General features: G+C 40.0%; 1 protein-coding gene across 1 annotated transcript in view; it reads left to right on the top strand.

The window, feature by feature from the left end:
- tpcn3 (two pore segment channel 3) overlaps window positions 1-19,569 on the top strand; it is a 30,949-nt gene that overhangs the window by 6,921 nt on the left and 4,459 nt on the right. The window contains exons 6-16 of the mRNA XM_026171996.1: window positions 1,295-1,413; window positions 2,185-2,286; window positions 3,375-3,501; window positions 4,773-4,980; window positions 11,244-11,388; window positions 11,484-11,669; window positions 14,659-14,723; window positions 15,480-15,567; window positions 15,732-15,801; window positions 16,315-16,534; window positions 16,778-16,868. Of these exons, the coding sequence (XP_026027781.1) occupies window positions 1,295-1,413; window positions 2,185-2,286; window positions 3,375-3,501; window positions 4,773-4,980; window positions 11,244-11,388; window positions 11,484-11,669; window positions 14,659-14,723; window positions 15,480-15,567; window positions 15,732-15,801; window positions 16,315-16,534; window positions 16,778-16,868 (1,421 nt within the window). The remainder of the gene's footprint in view (window positions 1-1,294; window positions 1,414-2,184; window positions 2,287-3,374; window positions 3,502-4,772; window positions 4,981-11,243; window positions 11,389-11,483; window positions 11,670-14,658; window positions 14,724-15,479; window positions 15,568-15,731; window positions 15,802-16,314; window positions 16,535-16,777; window positions 16,869-19,569) is intronic.

Raw genomic sequence — 19,569 nt, 5'->3', positions numbered from 1 at the left:
TAAACAATCCACAGTCAGTAATGAAAGCTTCATTACCATGAACATTTCAATTTTTTTCCGTTTTTTTCCTCATTAAATCCTCTCCAGAGGATGATCCATTTCAGTTGTAATGAGCACCACCTTTAGAGAGAACTAGCTCTGCTGAACTGATATGGGAAGGCTTGAAGCACTAAAAGTAAAGTGAGGATAAGCACTGTAGTCAAATGTAGGTCATTGGTTACATTTTTCATGGCTCTACTATAGACTGTCTCGGTGTCTTCTTTCTATGATTACATTCCTAGGGTTAAACTCAGAAACTTTGTGTACTACAGTGAAGATTAGGAGAAATTACTAAGAAAACTAAGAGAAATAACATATATCAGAATACATGTTAAAGAAGAAATCATCCCCGTTAGGAGTTCATTCTCAAAATATGACGTCTTCATTAGCTCAGTGTTTTTTGACACCAAATATAATGTGTTTGTGGGGATTATTAATGATTTGGCTGTAAGAAATATTCCAGAGACATCACAAGATGGCTCTATTTAACGAATTTTTAGGTCTTATTAAACTAACTTCTATTATTTATACAATTAACTTATTTATTTTATTTTTTGCCTGTCCTGTCCGGCAGTGCAGCAGTCAGATTTGTTGTCAAACAAAATCTCCAACAAATCTATTTTCACAAGTGGACCATTGCAGCTGCTATGCTTGTCCGTTCGATAGGCATATTTTATTCGATGTACTTCAAACACTATCTATCTCACATCCATGGCCAGTTTAGAATCACCAGTTAACCTAACATAGTAGTGGTAGAACCAAGAACCATCTTGCTGTGTCAACAGTACTAACCACTACATTTTTTGGCATGTTTTTTTCCCAGTCTCAGCCCTGAAGGTGATTAGGCTCATACAGAAGTTTTATGCATGTATGTTATAAATGACAAATTGCCCAGAAATCCAAGTGACTCGTGGTTTGCAGACATGTAGAAAGCTTTGGTCCTAAATTCAGTTTAAGTCATACTTGAAAATGTTTTCACATCTGGTCAGAGTTTGAGCATTTGTTTGTGTTCACGTGATCAAGGCTCTCAAAGTGGTGTTTTGTCTGTCATGAATTTTCTGCCGTTTGATCAATGGATCATGTTTGGTTTTTCTCTGTTAGAAATTTGTGGAGTGTTTGAGGCAGACATAATGTTGTTAAACATGTAAATGTTTGACTTCACGAGCCAATGGTACTTGAAAACATTGTTGATAAGTGTATAAGGAAAGAGCTTTTGCATGTAAAACTGTGTCACTGTGTGCTCCTTTGTGTTCAGCTCCGCAGAGCATTCAGGAGCATCCGTAATGCTCTGCCTCAGATTTTCTACGTCTTCCTGCTCTTCATGTTCAGTATCCTCATCTTCGCCCTCATGGCGCTGAAGTTGCTGGGCAAACGGTGAGAAAGCTGTACCTTTGTATTCTGAGGTTGGCTCTTGACATCAGTTTTCAAATTCTCTTTAAACTTGTTTTCAGTTAGAATCATTCAAGTTATTTCATTCCATATATGTGACATCTTTTTGGCCTGTTTATTATCTTTTAAAAGGCTGTATTTACATTGCATATAACTTGGGAGTCTTTGAGACCCATGCAACTTGAAAACACTTCCTGCAAAAGCTAAAGCGCTCTATAATGGGCAGGTAGGTAACAGATGATAGCTTTCAGGCAGTGTAGTGAGAAGCCTGGAATAATGAGAGTAAAAGGGACAATAGTAAGCAGCATACAGACAACAGATTTGACAGACTTGCTGGGTCATTCTCTGACATTTTGTAACAAGCTGAATACATGTAAAGATCTGAGATCCAATCCAAATATATTACCTGGATTTCTTTCTTTCTCTATGTAATAAAATCTTGCATGATGCAACCAGTGAAATTGTAATTTATAACATGAGCTTGCACAGGCAATTGTGCAAACACCCAGCTATGTCATCCATATAAATAAGCAAAGATTTTAAGCTTATGCAACATTTACAAACATGTTCTCCTGGTCAGTCAAAGAGCCACACCACCTGGCGCAGTTAGACAATGGTCAACATTTTCCCAAAGGCTCTACTGAGGCCATGTGTTCTGTTTTTTTGCTTTGTTTTGTTTTTAGTGAAAAAGTAGAGGACTTTTTTGAGTTTTAGCAATAGTTTTTAAGTGTATGTATTTTTTCTCTCTCTCTCTAGAGGTTTGACGAACATAAATGGAACACCATATTTCACCAGCTACCTGGAAATCATGTTTGACTTGTACGTCCTCGTCACCACGGCCAATAGCCCTGACGTCATGTAAGTTTGTATTGTAAATCTCAATTTGTGTTCTTTGAGATCAAGCAATTTACAATTATTTCAGTCTTCATGAAGCATGCCTTTTTCTAAAGTACGTTAAATCCCTGATTGTGTTTGCATGACGTTACTTTATATAGTATTTACTTTGAGATGATTCAGTTTGTGAAAATACGTGGAAGTCAGATTTTGCGTGTGATTGCAAAATGGAATGTAGTGTTGGTTCATTCCACTTTAGTTTTATGTGCATTTTGTCAAACAATCAACAAAATCAAGTAGACAAAGATGACTATGAAACATGGATGAAAATAGATTCACAGATTAATGATAGATGATTAAATATTTGGAGAGCAATTAAGATGCACTTTATCTCACATACTGTACATATAAAACTGGCATAAATGTCACATTTTTATCCAGATCTGTCTTTTTAATCTAAATTGGACATCTTCACATCATCTTATACATCATTCAGTGGCTCTGACTGAAAGAAAGAAACAGCACTGTTGTTAATAGTGCTTATCTCGTTGAACCAACTATTCCATCCCAGCTGTCATAGGGCGAGATGAACCAACTATTAATATTTGAAAAAGGACAGTTGATTTAAAAAAAATTAGCAGATTTTCTCATTTCTGTTAAAATTTTTGTTCAGATGAAACCCACTGAATGTAATTTGTGTTGCATTCAATGTTGTGCATGTATTCCTTGAATACTGGAATTGTTTATATGATCAATAAGGCGTGATGTCTGAACAGCAAGGAGACGACATGAATAACACAATTCAGCCAAACTCAGTTATAATCCTAATTCTCAGATTTTTAATTAGTGTATTTGACATAATGTATTTTGAAACTGTTTGTGAAGTAAAAGTAGTGTTGTTATTTAGATAGCACTTCAAACCACACAAACTCTTGTGTTTCTTTCTGGCGCTGACCTCTTGGTTTGAGAGGGAACTCTCTGAGCTTTACAGAAAAGAAGAAGGAAGTGAACACTAACCGTTTTTCTTCTTCTAGTATCTAGTATCTTTCTATTAGTATCTATTTGTCTTTGTATCTTAGCCTGACTTCTTTTTTTCTGCTTGTTATTGTCAGGATGCCAGCATACAACGCCAACTTCTTCTTCGCAGTCTTCTTCATTGTGTACATCCTTATCAACACTTACATCTTCATGTCCGTCTTCCTGGCTGTCGTATACAACAACTATAAAAAATACTTGAAGGTACAGCCATGTGACCGTTTCCTGTGCAGGTTCTCTATATTTTTATAATTTCTTTAAAAAATACCATACTGTGCAAAAGTTTTGAGCCACTCCGCATTAAAAAAAACCACACACACTTGACACAGGACTTGAGAGATGTATCTGGACCTGCATTTGATTTATCTACTGTTCACTGAAGCCTTATTACAAATAGTCTCAGTGGAAGCGTAGCTATAAAGAAGTCATTCTTAAGAGAGGGAAACCAGGAGAAAAGGCTAAGCTATACCACAGTCCACAAAAACTGAACGGAAAATCAGTGGGACAGGTCTTATGGTATCATAAATCCAAAATGAAATTTTTAATTTAAATCAGTATGTTCAGAGGAAGTTGGCAGAGGGGTACAGTAAGTGTCTATAGCCATCTGTAAATCACAGTAAAGGTTCTGTCCTAGTTTGAGCATTTCAGCCGGTGGTGTTGGGAATCTTGCCAAAATTGATGAAACTATGTACATAAAAATGCACTGTCAGATTTGATTGCAATACCATCTGGCAGGCCATTTATTTGGTGATGGCTTAATTTTTCAGTATGGCAATGATCCCGAAAACACTGACAATGCAATAAAAGCATGCATTTTTAGAAAAACACATGGTGGAACACAAGCAGTCATGGATTGGCCTCCCTAGAACCAGGACCTCAACATTAATAAAATGGAATTTCCTCCAAGAAGCCTGGAGAACTGTTTATGAAGACTACTTCAGGAAAGCTACAAGGAAGCTTGCCTAGGAAATATCAGGCCGTGGTAAAGAATAAAGGACGTTGGAGCCAATATTGACTTTTAGGATCGTTAGAATTGTACAAAATCACGCAACATTCACACAAGCATTGCCACTCTGATGTATACATCAGAGAACAACTTGGGGTTCAGTATCTTGACTAAAGGTATTTTGACATGCAGACTGAAGCAGCCAGGGATTGACCGCCAAACGTCTGATTAGTCAATGACTTTCCATACCTCCTGAGAAGCTGTGCAAAGGGTTTTGCAAAATACTCTATATGCCATGTAAGATTATATCAACTTATATAAAGTGGCAAGCAGATCTGATTAATATTTGTCAATTCAATCAAATAAGATGTATCCCGAAAGTTCCTTTGTCACAGCAGCACCTGGATCTTGGAATTATTTATTAAACGTACTTATTTTTCTATAAATTTATGTCACATCTTTTGTGAATACAGTAGATTTCCTTTGCACATTCCATGTCATTTAAGAAGAAAATGATCATTTCCAACAGGAAGAGGTACGGCAGCTAGTGAGAGCTAAGAGGCACAAGATGGTGCGAGCATTTGGTGTCCTACAGGAGCAAAGGGAGGAGGGCGGCGAGCCAGTGGTGACCCAGGCCAGCTGGAACCAACTGGTCCGACTGGTCCAACCCAACCTTAGTAATGCTCACAGAGAGCTGCTATGGAGCGTCTCTGATGACAAGAACCAAGGGGCCATTGGTGAGTGATATCCAAACCAACATACACACCTTAAATCCAAAACACGTTTAGGGAAGTTGAGTTTAGTAAAGTTCTTTATAAGTACCCAAGATGGAAGGGATGAGATTTATTTTTCTTTAGCCGGTTTGTTGTCAGCTGTTTAATCTGCATGTCACATGTCTAGTCAGCTGACAAGTAATTGTGACAATATGGAGAGTAACTGAGCATATTTATGTACATTTTCATGTGTTAGAGCTTTGACTTAATTTAAGGAGATGAGGTTGGAGATGAGGAGGAAGAGGAGAGAGCAGTGTTGGAAGAGAAAGGCATAATGAGAATGACATGATGAAAGTATGCATGTAAAAATGTTAAAAGGTCATCTATAGTTTGAAATAACTATTTGTGGCCTTTAAAGAGTAAGAAACACAAAGACAAACATTAAACTCGTGGTTAATGCCCCTGAAATTGTAATTTAAGCAAGTAGGCAAAGTCAATAATGTTGTAGGCATTGCAAAGTGTAAAATTTCTGTCTAGCTTTTAATAAACTCCTGGTGCGTCACTATGCAACTTGGCAAAATAGTTCGTTTGTTCCCAGATCCACAGCTAAGAAGCTATGAGAAGAGTGTAATATTCAGCACAAATGAACAAAGCTGCTGTGCAATGCTGCCTTCTTTACATTTTAGCAACATTTCAAGGCCAAACTGGCTCTGTACGACTGAATATGATTGCATGTCACAGATAAACTATGGAACTGCATTACATCTTCTATTATTCTACACAAATATCTCAACATTTTGTATTTGCTTTGGAATAAGGGTAAGGTTATGAATAAGATTAAATGTACATGCATTTTAATTGCTTAGAGCCGTAGGTGACCAGGTTGTCTCACAGTTTTGCGTGTTCATGTGTAAACTGAGTACAGCCTGCATGCCCTAAATCTACCTAAAGGCCATTAAATTGTCACCAGTCCAGTCTAATCCTTGAAGCTGAGGCATTGTTCAGATGTCCAGTATCATTCAGCTCTGCATACTCTGCTGAGTCAGTGTCTTCACACTCATCTTCCACATGAAGGAAGTCAAAATGCATTATCATTGAGCATTTCTATTTTTCCACCAACCACAACATCTGATGTTATACAACCCAACAAGTAAAAAAAATAATCTAATTGATCTTTACAGTTATACATATTTCCCTGTGTGTGGTTGTTATCCCTGAATTCCTTTAATGATTTTGTCTCTATCAAGTTATTTACTACTGCCTCTTATGCAGGTTTTTATTTTATTTTATTTTATTTATTTTTTTAAACCACAACTCTTGGTTTTTAACCTCTGCTTTATGAACACGCAGTGTGTGTGACTTTGCACTTGAGCAATAGCATGAATTTGCTGTTTCTGTTTTCTTCTTCCTCACTGTGAAAACCATTTTTGTGCTATGCTTTAGACATCCTTTCTAAAACTATAAAACTTTGCATTTTCACATGGGAGTCTTGCTTACAGAGCAAGCCTCAAGTGGCAGTTAGTTACTTCAGTTTTTGGCATTTTGTCTTCATTTTTCAGTCTTGCACAGGGGATAAAAATTTCCAAAAATGCTGCTATATACTCGAAGGAAAAATGAAAACAGTTTTGCGGTGCGTACTGCAATTCCTGCATTTAACAAACAGAAGGTTGTTACATTAGGTCAGGGGTCGGCAACCTTTCTGATCATGAGTGCCATATAATATTTCCTCAGAAGTCAATGTGCCATATGATTGCATTAGCAATAAATGTAATAACGCTCTATATTAACAGTTACACACTATATACAGTGTTGGGAAGGTTACTTTTAAAATGTATTCCATTACAGAATACAGAATACATGCCCCAAAATCTATTCTGTAACGTATTCCGTTACGTTACTCAATGACAGTAACGTATTCTGAATACTTTGGATTACTTAATATATTATCATGCTTTTTACAACAACGTGAATGTACTATTGCTGTGTGATTTATTACTATTACTGAAGGTCCGCGACTCCGAGCTGTAGTAAAGGGACATCTGACTAATACGGCGGGGTCCCTGTCGGCTCGTAGCCGAAAAATAGCTTTACTTTGTTGTGTGGGTCAACTTTTCTTGCGACAGACAGAGAGAGGCGTTGAAAGGCTGCTCCAACGGAACTTATTGTTTTCGGAGGAAAACACGAACACAGTGTGCAGTCGAGTCTTAATACCTTACTTACAACTGGGCTCGTCAGGCACTCTTCTTGGCTGCAGTGGTTATTATTATATTTACATGCTTCCAGCTCCCGTTTTTCCTCAATGACAGCTCGTACCTTTCCACTCCCCTTTTTCTCCCTCCTCGCGCTCACAGACCCATAACGTGTATGGCAGTCCATTCTCCCTGCAACACGGACTACACTGAACATGATGCTACATTCTTTAGAGCTATGCTTGTAGCATTCTGCCTGTTAGCTTAGCACAACAACAACAACAACAACAACGAAAAGGCGCTCTCTCACCCAGGAAACACACAGTCGCAGAGAGAGAGAGAGAGCGTCGCCCTGTAACCATGGCAACCGTAGCGCTGCCGCCTGGAACAACAGAACGTAGCTGTCAAACAAAACCCAAACAGTCCTGACCCGCGACAAAATGAAACAGGAAAGTACCGCAGTGTAATCCATTTATTTCAACAAAGTAACTGTATTCTGAATACCACCTTTTTAAACGGTAACTGTAACGGAATACAGTTACTCATATTTTGTATTTTAAATACGTAACGGCGGTACATGTATTCCGTTACTCCCCAACACTGACTATATAGAACCACTTTATAGAATTATATTTGTTCACAGATGTTGGCAGCTGTCAGCGAATAGTTATCAGCTATTTTGAAACAAAAAAAGACTTTTTATCCATAACAGCAAATGAACTGTACAACAGAAAATGCAAATGCTATTTATGGTCTCCTCACAACAGTAATAAGAAAAATAAACTGGGCCAATATGGCATGTTTGTTAATACAGAGACACACATGTTAATATGATCTCTGGTCTCCCACTCAGAGACACAGGTCTCCGAGTGTCCAGCATTCAGACGGCTACCTGAGGACACTCATGTCAGAGAAAATATGCTCACACTGATATGCAGAGCCAAATACTGTCAATAAGGCCTCTGCAATGTTCTGAAGACATTTAAACTTGTCCAGCAGGTGAACATGCAGCTCCATGAACACGCACAGCTGTGGATTCCAGCTGCGTCTGTAGTTCTGCAAACTTTGACCCCCACAGACTCGAGCTTTTCAGTTCAATCAGCTGCATTTCGATGTCCTCTGTGTCCAGCCAGTTAATGCAAGACAAATCCAGCTGCTCATTAAAGCTTTCTGGTTTGATCAGAAAAGAAAACATTGGTCCATACACCTGCAAGTCCCGAAAACGCATTGTGAATTCTGTCTCGAGTCTACGGATTTCCGTGGTGCTGATGCTGCACTGAGCAGACAGCTCCTGAAGCATTTGAAGTGTTGGAAAGTGGAAATTTCAACATTGCTCGAAAAAACTGCCAGCTAGCAACGTCCCTCTCACCAGTAGGCAAAGTGATTTTTAGCCAATTACAAGTTGAATCTGGTAGTTGGGGTTGTTAGCTAAGATACCATCATTAAGAAGCAGCACAACTAATGTGTCTATGCGAGCTAATTTGTGATGTACACCGCTGGCCCGGCCATTTTTTTTTTTTTTTAAATGCACCTGCTCAAATTAATTCCCTGCGTGTCGTGCCCAGGGCTGGACTGGGACAAAAAAATCAGCCCGGGCATTTTGACTAGAGACCAGCCCACCAGGTATTATAGGAAAAGCCATAAAGCCTTTGAATGAAAACAAACGCTGTTGTGACAGTGATGTACTGTCTCATTGGTATGATTTCTATACATTTTATATCAGATAAAAACTTTGGTTGTAAGATTCAGATAATTATTTATTAAAAGCGAGACATCTGAAATGAGAATAAGAAAGAAAAGTATTTCTTTGTTCCCACCTCTCCCTGTTAATGCCTCCCCCCCCCCCCCCCCCCGGCAACACTTTGCTAGACCCGCCCCTGCACAGTTACCAGCTGTCAGCTACATAGAAAAGGATCCTGGTGTTATTTGTCTCTCAGAAACAGTTCATAACTTCCCTTCAACTCATTCATGTCACCTAAAAGGTAAACCTGTTTCTCCATCACAGCTCTGATGATTCAGTAAGAACATCGCCTGGTTTCATCTTCATGTTTCCATCTCACCAGATAACCAAACCATATCATGACCAGCAGCTTTACAGCTGTGGCTCCAGCAAACATCAGCTGATACTAGAAATTAATATGAAATTAATTCTAACAACAGCTGATCAAGTTTAAAAGTGCTGCTGTTGTTTAGCGCGACATCCGCTGGTTTCCTCTTTCTGGCACAAAGTGATAAACAAACAAGAGAGAAAAGCCGATCAGCTGATCATGGATCAGTTTCATGATTGAAGTAGAAACAGGAGAGGGAGGGTGAGAGAATGAGAGAAGAAGAAACCGCTGACAGCGTAAACACACAGAATAACTCCAGCTTTGAGTCTTTTTCCATTGTAGCTGAAGTACGGGACAAACTGTGTTCCTTCTCAGCTCAATATGAAATGCGTAATATTTTCAATGAACGAGGGACCATTCCATTTTTAAGGGACTGTTGGCAACTCTACTAACTAACCTTTATGAATAAAATAAAATTCACTATCAGTAACATCATAGCACCCGCCCAGCTGTATAGAAACTCTGTCATGCTAGCTAGTACGCTGTACGAGTTATTGTAACTGACTGTAACAATTCAGCATAACGAAAATAAACTCCACCTAAACTTGGTTTATATCTGACCCAGATAGACTGCAGGTCATACCGTCTTACCTGAAGTTCAGTTCACCTGACACTCGGACCGGCGGCCGCCTCGGGTCTGTCCTTCTCCTGCCTCCCCTTTCCCTCATCCACCTGCTGGCCTCTGTGGAAGCTCCGCCATAGCCACCACCAAACAACTGAGTTATTTTTACGCATCGGCCAGCATCTGACCAATCCACCACCTTTCATTGTTCATGCCGTTACAAAAAGAACAAAAAAACAAAAAAGCATTGGCCCATAAAAACGAAAAATCACCATCGGCCCACCGGGCCCAGCTATAGTCGTGCCATCAGTTAACCCAGTGGTTCCCAAACTTTTTCCGCTGGGCCCCCCTTTGTTTTACAGAAAAATGTTCGCGCCCCCCCTCACAGTGTGCGCACGCACACACACACACACACACACACACACACACACACACACACACACACACACACACACACACACCCATATTTTGCTCAATTGCGGTTTATTTCACACCTCAAACATTTAGTGATCTGTAGGTAGTAAGAAAATAAACTACTAACTCTTTTACGCTACGTCTGCACCTACACGGGTATTTTTGAAAACGCATCTGCTCCGTTCACACGTAAACGGCGTTTCGAATCACCGAAAAAAATTTTTTTTTAAAACTCTTTTTTTCCGTTTACCTGTGGACGAGGAATACAGAGTTCTTCACGCAACGTTTATGGTATGTGCCTTTTTTCACGTCAGCTGTGCGCCTCTCTGTGCAAAATAGGTTTAAAAACATAAACAGCTGTGAGATCCTGTTTGTCCCTGATTTGAACTGGGGGAACAAATCCTGGCAGGATCAGCCTGATATTATTTATATCCCGCTGTAACTTTACTGTATAAAGAGCAAACATCTCCAACATGTCAGGAGTAGTTAGTCATTACAACAAGTGTTTGTGAACTAAAAATCAAGAATGTGGGATACTGTTTGTCCGTGATTTGAAGAGCCCAGCTGTGCTCCTGACGAAGGGAAAACCAATCCTGCAGGGAGACCTACCTCGGCACTTGTGCAGGTGAAACCAAAGGGAAGACATGCTTCACCATATTTTCTAGTCTTTGGCTTAGAATGAAGTTGGTTTGGAAACATATTCAGCGATGCTTCATCTCCTGCTTTGCGTTTGTGGGCGCCTCATGCTAGCAGTGTCCAAGTGTTGTTGTTTTTTTTTTTTCCCCCTCTTCATGCCCCCCCCCCCCCCCCCCCCCCCTGCAATGGCTCTGCGCCCCCCCTAGGGGGCGGGCCCCACACTTTGGGAAGGTCTGAGTTAACCCTTCGCGTGAGCTGGCACGCGTGCCCAGGGTTGCCGACCCCTGCATTAGATGATTCATTTTAAATAGACCTAAGTTTAAGTTTTTATATCTTTGTAACGTTTTTGATTACAATTCTAGGATGATTATTTTACAGGTAAGGTGGCATTTGTCCAGCTTGCTGACCTCTTGAATATTGAAATAATAACAATTAAGTCAAGACCTCATCCACTTCAAAGTTTGTGCCCTTCCCTCTACCAGTCAGCCCCCAGCAAACTCCTATGCCAACTGGTCCAACACCGGTAAGATACAAATTCAACTTTGAAACCTTCTTTTTTTTTCCTCTGATTTTGATGTAAGTAGTTACAAACACAGAACTATATGTGTTCTTTTCCAGGGCCTTTGTTATGGTATATGACCTGATCATACTGGTGAATGCTGTTTTCATCGGTCTTGATGAGGAGAATCCAATGATTGCGAATTCAGAGTGGGTTTTTCTGGCTCTGTATATTCTGGAGATTCTGCTGAAGCTGTATGTGTTTGAGCCCAGAGTGTTCTTCTCCAAACACAGTTTTTGGAACTGGTGAGAACATGCCGTGAGAACAAGTGTATAACATTATAATGTCATTAATGTGCTTTTGACACTTTGTCTTTACTCACCAAAGAGTCTGAATCCCCAGTACTGATTTATCTACAGACAGCTTAAGGTACATTTTAACAGGTGTTCATGTGGAATCAGAGATCCAGACATTACACAGCACCATCTATTCATGGGTGTGATCAAGCTTTTTCAGTGAGGCAGATGGTTTAAAAAAACAAAAAAAATCCACTGTGCAGATCAAAACCAACAGTGTAATCCAAGTCTGCTTGCTTAATACACAAAAACCTTACGTAGACATTTATAAATTAACATGTACTGTATTTGTGTGTTATGTCAAATGTTTAATTTCTTAAAATATGTGTATAGTATTTTTGAGTATTTTTTAATATAACAAGTAATGGAAGTATTTAAGTGAATCAAATCTAAGATCAACAAGTTGTGTTGCATGAATTTCACACAGCTTATCTACATCCCAGATTATAAGTACAAGGTATGTGACATGATTTAATGTTTCTTTTACATTATCAGCCGCTTCTTTTACCTTCATACGCCTTCAAGTGCTTCGACCAAGTCATTGATGCTCAGCGGGTTGTTTATCTACTCTTTTAAGCTTTGGGAAGTGAACTTTTCCTAATGATGGAGCTTAGTTTAATGTCAAAAGTAAAAACAAAATATCTCCAAAAGTTGATTCTGTTCATCTGGACGTAGCGTTTTGTCCCATATGGAAAAGATGTATATAAATCTTATAAAGTTTTTATCTGTCTTGTATGAAACTTGTATGAAAAGCATACAAGAGTGAAAACACATAAGATCCCTTGAAAAATTATATAATGAAACTTGTATGTTTTGTATACTTACTAAAAAAATATATGAAAGTAATGAGAAAGTGGCCACTTTCATGAGTAAATCATATATGTTTTTACTATTTCTTTTCCATATGGGGTGGGAGAAACGTTTCGTCACTCATCCAAGTGACTTCTTCAGTCGTCACTTGGATGAGTGACGAAACGTTTCTCCCACGAAACGCTACGTCCAAATGAACAGAATTAACTTTTGGAGATTTACTTTCCTGGATGATTGAGAATGCATCAAGACATAAAAACAAAATATGTTGTCGAACATAGGATAAAGGGTAAAACTAAACAAGTGCTCAATAATGAGAAATATAATAATAAAACAAAAAATAATAATACGTAACAAAAACCAGCAACTGGCTTACTTGGGTTATGCAAGTTATATAAAGCTTAAAGTTTAATAGAAATTCTACAAAGACAACTTCAAGTGATGACACTGGGAAATCTGATTGTGTTTGAATAGTGTGTAAAGGACAGTGTGACAATTTGTTATTTAAGAACAACAAGAATTGGACAGACTGAAAAGTCTTTGTACACAAGGGAAATTTCTATATTGAAAATCACCATCATTGAATTCAATCCACAAATGCGCGCACATTTGTAGACCTTTTCTGAACTTCAAATGAACTTCAGTTTGGTTTAATCAGAAAAAGTGAAAATATTAGTTTTTGATGTAATTGATAAACCTAAAGCAGGCAGATCCACTCACAACTAAACTGAAAAGAAAAGCGCAAAACAAAACATGGTAAAATGGTACAATGTACAAAAATGTTCTATTTAAAAAACAAAACAAAAAACCAACTTTTTTCAGTTAAATTTAGTTTATATTACAGTGAGGAACATCAGTATTTGAACACTCCACTCAAGTTCTCCCAATTAGAAATCATGGCGGGGTTTGAAATTCACATTGTAGTGCCACTGTGAGAGACAGCATTTAAAAACCAATTCAGGAAAACACATTGTGTTTGTTTTTTTTTTTGTTTTTTTAAATAATTTATTTGTATTGCACTGTTGCACATAAGCATTTCAGCTCTTTGGTCTTGCCCATGGTAGTAGTTGGAGTCTGACTGACTGTGGGGTGGACAGGTGTCTTTAAAGAGCTCAGACAGGTGTTACTAATTTAGATTAATAAGTGGAGTAGAGGTGGACTTTTTAAAGGCATAGCAACAGGTCTTTGAGAGCCGGAATTCTTGCTGATTGCCTGGTGTTCAAATACTTATGTACAGCAGTGCAATACAAATAAGTTCTTTAAAAATCATACAATGTGATTTCCTGAATTGTTTCTAAGTGCTGTCTCTCACAGTGGGAATGTACCTACAATGTGAATGTCAAACCCCTCCATGATTTCTAAGTGGGAGAACTTGCAAAATCGCAGGGTGTTCAAATACTTATGTTCCTCACTGTATTTGCCAGTTAATTGCCTCATTTTCATGACTTTTTGCACTTAGTGGCCACTTTATTGGGTATGATATTATTGTGTGTGTGTGTGTAGAATGACAATAGGTTTGTCTTTAGATCCGTCTTGGTGCACCTAATAAAGTTGCCACTGGGGTTTTAAGCTCTGATCCTTCTGAAGGTTTCTTGCTGCAGCTTTTGGAATAGTTTTTGTCTTCATTGTTTCTTATGCTATCATTTCTTTTTTACAGTAGTGTTACATTTGCTACTGAGCAGTGTAGCTGCGATAACTTCCGTCAAAAAAATATTCAGTATTGTGTTTGTATATTTTCTGGATAAATTGCTAGACCTGGATCCAGTCCATGAATGAAAGCTGCTTGTTAGGCTCAAATGGTTTCTTGTTCTGTTTGCTTCCACACTCTGCAGCCTCCTGCATGTGCTTGTTAGTTTTAATGTTCCTTAAATTTGAAATACTTGGATAAGAATACAAAAGATAAAATCTTTTGATTCTTTTACAACGTGAAGATTTTCTCACACTTAACTGATGCTGAGAAAAATGGTCGTTTTATTTACATTCATGGTATATTTGTGTTTTTTGACACGTTGGTGGTGTCAGACTGACGCCATAAGAAAAAAGGGTTTTGTTTTCAGCATCCTCGTTCATAGCATTTCTGCCTAAATTAAAGTTTGAATTTTTTCTGATTTCTGTTTTCTGTCTTCAGGTTTGACACAGTCATTGTCATCTCTGCTCTTATTGCCACCATCGTAAACTCTGTGATGAAGTCATGTAAGCGTTTCTAATTAATGTTAAGCTTTGTTCCAACAGGGTCAAAATCAAGGTCAAACTTAACCCTTGCCAAATTTACATCTGGCTGGCACATCACTTTTTGTTTGTTTGTTTGTTTGTTTGTTTGTTTGTTTGTTTGTTTGTTTAATGCAATCTGTTTCACCACTTTGAATGTACACACCAGCATGGAGTCGGGGAACAGAGGCAGAAAATCACTGAACTGAAAACAAACATGCAACTACAACAATAACAAATTACACGGTGTAGCTATAAAGGCAAATTTCGCCATGGCAGCGTCATCAAGTGTAATGTAGTCACCCCCCCCCACAACTACATTAATTGTGCAGTACAATTTTAACCAAACAAAACAAACAAACAAAAAATGCAGACTAACTAATATAATACAAATTAAAACTTTGAATATGCAAATTCACAAGTTTGTTGTTGTTTTTTGTTGTTGTTGTTTTTTTAAACAGTTTTGAAAATTGAGTTCTAAAATACTAAAGTATAAATGCTCAATTTCCCCCCAAAAAGGATTTCATGAGTTAGCCTTTAAAGCTCCTGCTGTTCTGGTCTCTGAACTGTTGATAGTACAATTCAACAAAACTTAATTACTCACATTTTAGATACATCTTTGAATGTTTACTTTGAGTGTTCATGTCACTGTCAATCACAATAACTATTTTAAAACACAGGATGATACAAGCTATTGGTCTTTGTTAATTCATTAATTTGTTAATTCCGTTTGCATTATAGCGAGTCATTTCTCCAGCCGACAAATCTTGGACATTGTTTTCATTCTACGAGTCCTCAGACTGATACGGGTGGTGGACAGCATCAAAAGGTTTAACTACATTTCTTATTCATTTATTTATCCTTGTATAAAAATCATCTGTATTTGTGGTGATCCTGCAGTAATCCTTAGATGCATCAAATGAAAAATGGATGTTACAGTAGGAAGGCATAAGCATGTTGCTTTACTAACAGTGAGGTCTATTTTCTTGCTAGGTTTCGTACAATCATCAACACCCTGATCAGGATTGGACCAGCAATCCTCACATTTGGACAGCTTATCATTGTGAGTTTGTGACAGCAGGCTGGTTTGTCATAGTAGCATTTGTTAACAAACACTAAAACAAAGCACAGCTGATGTTAGCCGCCCTAATGATGGTTCTGTCTTAAAAGATCCATCACCAATATGAGGGCAACCTTCAGTAGAGACTTCACTCTAAAACAGGGATGGGCAACTCCAGGCCTCGAGGGCCAGTGTCGGGCAGGCTTTAGATCTCACCCTGGGTCATCACACCTGAATCAAATGATTAGTTCATTACCAGGCCTCTGGAGAACTTCAAGACATGTTGTTAATTTAGCCCTTTGAATCAGTTGTTTTATATCAAGGACACATCTAAAACCTTCAGGAGACCTGCCCTCGAGACCTGGAGTTGCCCACACCTGCTCTAAAACATAGTGAGGACCAGCCAACCTACAAACGCTGCATTATGCAGAGCCTCAACCTGCTGAGGGGTCTGAAAACTGAAGCTGACATTATGTTTGTGAAGATGGTTCTGTCCGTTGTGGTGTTCCTCCACAGGTGGTGTACTACATTTTTGCCATGGTGGGGATGGAGCTCTTTAAAGGGAAGGTGACGTTTTATGAACAGAGCTCCACCGATCCAGCAAAGGCATATTGTGGTAATCCTCTGCTGAATGGAACAGACTTTGCAAAGCTCAACTACTGCAAGAATAACTTCAATGATGTGGTCTCCTCCTTCATCCTGCTGGTTGAGCTTACCGTGGTCAACCAATGGCATGATATCCTTTAGCTGAATGTCTCAGCATTTTCTGTGTTTAATCTCGTTTTCAGTTACCAGCAGCGATTTGAATTTTTAAGACATCTTCAAAACTACAAAAACTCCCCCCCCCCCCCCCCTTTTTTTTCTCAGTGACTTTCATTCTACTGCAAATAAAATCATCTGCATTTATGAAATGTTTGAGAATAATTGCGTTGCCAGGTTTGATTCCTGTTTGTGTTATCATTTCTTAACAAGACTCCACTTCTCAGCAGCGGCTTTGCCACAGTCACCCACATTTCGGCCAGGATCTTTTTTGTCCTCTTCCACGTCATAGTCGTCATCGTCATTCTCAAGTAAGGCTAATGGTGTCGTACTTTCATCACTGGTGTGGTGTCAGCCACAAAAACAAGTCCTGCTGTTCCCATAATCTAGAAGAATATGTATAATTATTTATATTTACGTCTGACACATTTTAACCACTAGATGCTTGAAGGTGAGTTGCACTGGGTGTTTTATCATAGAACTCTATAAAAGTAGAGTTTCCCCCTCAAACAGAGTCCTAGAAGTAGGCAACTCACTGATTCACAGTTCAAAAATATTAATTACCTGTTGCAGTCCTTCAGATATCCATTTTAGCTCCTTTCTCTTTAAGTGAAAAACTCCATTTAAACCACCTTTTTATCCTCCTATCCACCTTTAAACCTCACCTTTTATCTTACGCTAATAACTCGGCCTACTCTGACACCTTTATTTAAACAGTAGCCATGTTTATTAATAGTGGCCACTATTGTAGCAGTGTCAGTGCCATAAAGTAAGGAAAAGGTTTAGCAAAACACTGTTTCATTTGTGTTGAAATTCCCCAAAGTAGAATATGATCAGTGTAAAGGCTTACAGGATTAATGTATCAATGTGAGGGTTTTCAAAGTGGGATGTGTGTATCATATATAATACACAACGTTTTAGATTTTGTGTGACTTTTTTGGTAGAACAGAATAATCCTTTAATTGTCCCACAAGGGGAAATTTGGTTGTAACAGCAGCCAGAAAGACACATATACAAACAAACAGGACACAGAACAGAAACATTACATTAAAGACAATAGTTACTATAAACAGAGTACTGTACAGTTATTAAATTAAATAAAATTAACTACAGATAATTTAGTTAATTTTATCTGTAGTTTATGAGGATTTTTATGCTGTCAAAGCAACAAGGGGCAAAGATTAAGAGGACAAACTTTAGTTTGTGATGACTGATGAAATCATACAGATCATACATACAGGCTCTGGACGTTGTAGGGCTGTCCTGGTTGACACGCCTCTGCAATGTTGCGTGGAGATCAGGGGCAGTACCCCTGGACTGGCAGACCGGGGTGGTGGTCCCCATCTTTAAGAAGGGGGACCGGAGGGTGTGTTCCAACTACAGGGGGATCACACTCCTCAGCCTCCCTGGGAAAGTCTATGCCAGGGTGCTGGAAAGGAGAGTTCGTCCGCTAGTCGAACCTTGGATACAGGAGGAACAATGCGGTTTTCGTCCTGGTCGCAGAAAACTGGACCAGCTCTTTATCCTCTCCAGGATACTTGAGGGTGCATGGGAGTTTGCCCAACCAGTCTACATGTGTTTTGTGGACTTGGAGAAGGCATTCGACCGTGTCCCTCGGGGTGTCCTGTGGGAGGTGTTGCGGGAATATGGGGTGTCTGGCCCATTGCTACGGGCCATTCGATCCCTATACAACCGTTGCAAGAGCTTGGTTCGCATTGCCGGCAATAAGTCGGACTCGTTCCCGGTGGGTGATGGGCTCCGCCAGGGCTGCCCTTTGTCTCCGGTTCTGTTCATAATTTTTATGGACAGGATTTCTAGGCGCAGACAAGTGGCGGAGGGCTTTCGCTTTGGTGGCCTCAGAATCTCATCTCTGCTTTTTGCGGATGATGTGGTTCTGTTGGCTTCATCGGGTGAGGGCCTCCAGCTCGCACTGGAACGGTTCGCAGCCGAGTGTGAAGCAGCGGGAATGAGGATCAGCACCTCCAAATCTGAGGCCATGGTTCTCAGCCGGAAAAGGGTGGAGTGCCCACTCAGGGTCGGGGATGAGTTCCTGCCCCAAGTGGAGGAGTTCAAGTATCTCGAGGTCTTGTTCGCGAGTGATGGGAGAAGGGAGCCGGAGATCGACAGACGGATTGGGGCTGCAGCTGCAGTAATGCGGACGCTGCACCGGTCCGTCGTGGTGAAGAGGGAGCTGAGTGTAAAAGCGAAGCTCTCAATTTACCGGTCGATCTACGTCCCTACCCTCACCTATGGCCACGAGCTGTGGGTAGTGACCGAAAGAACGAGACCGCGGATACAAGCGGCAGAAATGAGCTTCCTCCGAAGGGTGGCTGGCCTCTCCCTTAGAGATAGGGTGAGAAGTTCGGCCATCCGGGAGGGGCTCAGAGTAGAGCAGCTGCTGCTCCACATCGAAAGGAGCCAGCTGAGGTGGTTCGGGCATCTGACAAGGATGCCCCCTGGGCGCCTCCTGGGTGAGGTGTTCCGGGCATGTCCCACCGGGAGGAGGCCCTGGGGCAGACCCAGGACACGCTGGAGAGATTATATCTCTCGGCTGGCCTGGGAACGCCTTGGTATTCCCCCGGATAAGCTGGAGGAGGTGGCTGGGGAGAGGGAGGTCTGGGCCTCTCTGCTTAGGCTTCTGCCCCCGCGACCCGGCCTCGGATAAAGCGGATGAAGATGGATGGATGGATGGATAACTACAGATAAGAGGCAAACCAGGTTGTAGTGCAAATCATTTGATTAAATTATTGCAGTTACAGCGCAGATATAAACATCTATGATTGTTGGGAGCAGTGTTGATTGTACAGTCTGACAGCTGCAGGGAGGAAGGACCTGCGGAAACGCTCCTTCATGCATCGAGGACGCAGCAGTCTGTCACTGAAGCAGCTCTGCAGTTCAGCAACATTTACATGCATGGGGTGGGAGACTCTGTCCATCAGAGATGTTATTTTGGCCAGAGTCCTCCTGTCTCCCACCACCTGCACTGGGTCCAGGGTGCATCCCAGAATAGAG

The sequence above is a fragment of the Astatotilapia calliptera genome, chromosome 6 (genome assembly GCF_900246225.1).
Source record: "Astatotilapia calliptera chromosome 6, fAstCal1.2, whole genome shotgun sequence".
NCBI classification, from domain to species: Eukaryota; Metazoa; Chordata; class Actinopteri; order Cichliformes; family Cichlidae; genus Astatotilapia; species Astatotilapia calliptera.
The sequence above is the reverse complement of the archived record's forward strand: the minus strand, read 5'-3'. Positions and strand labels throughout refer to the sequence as shown.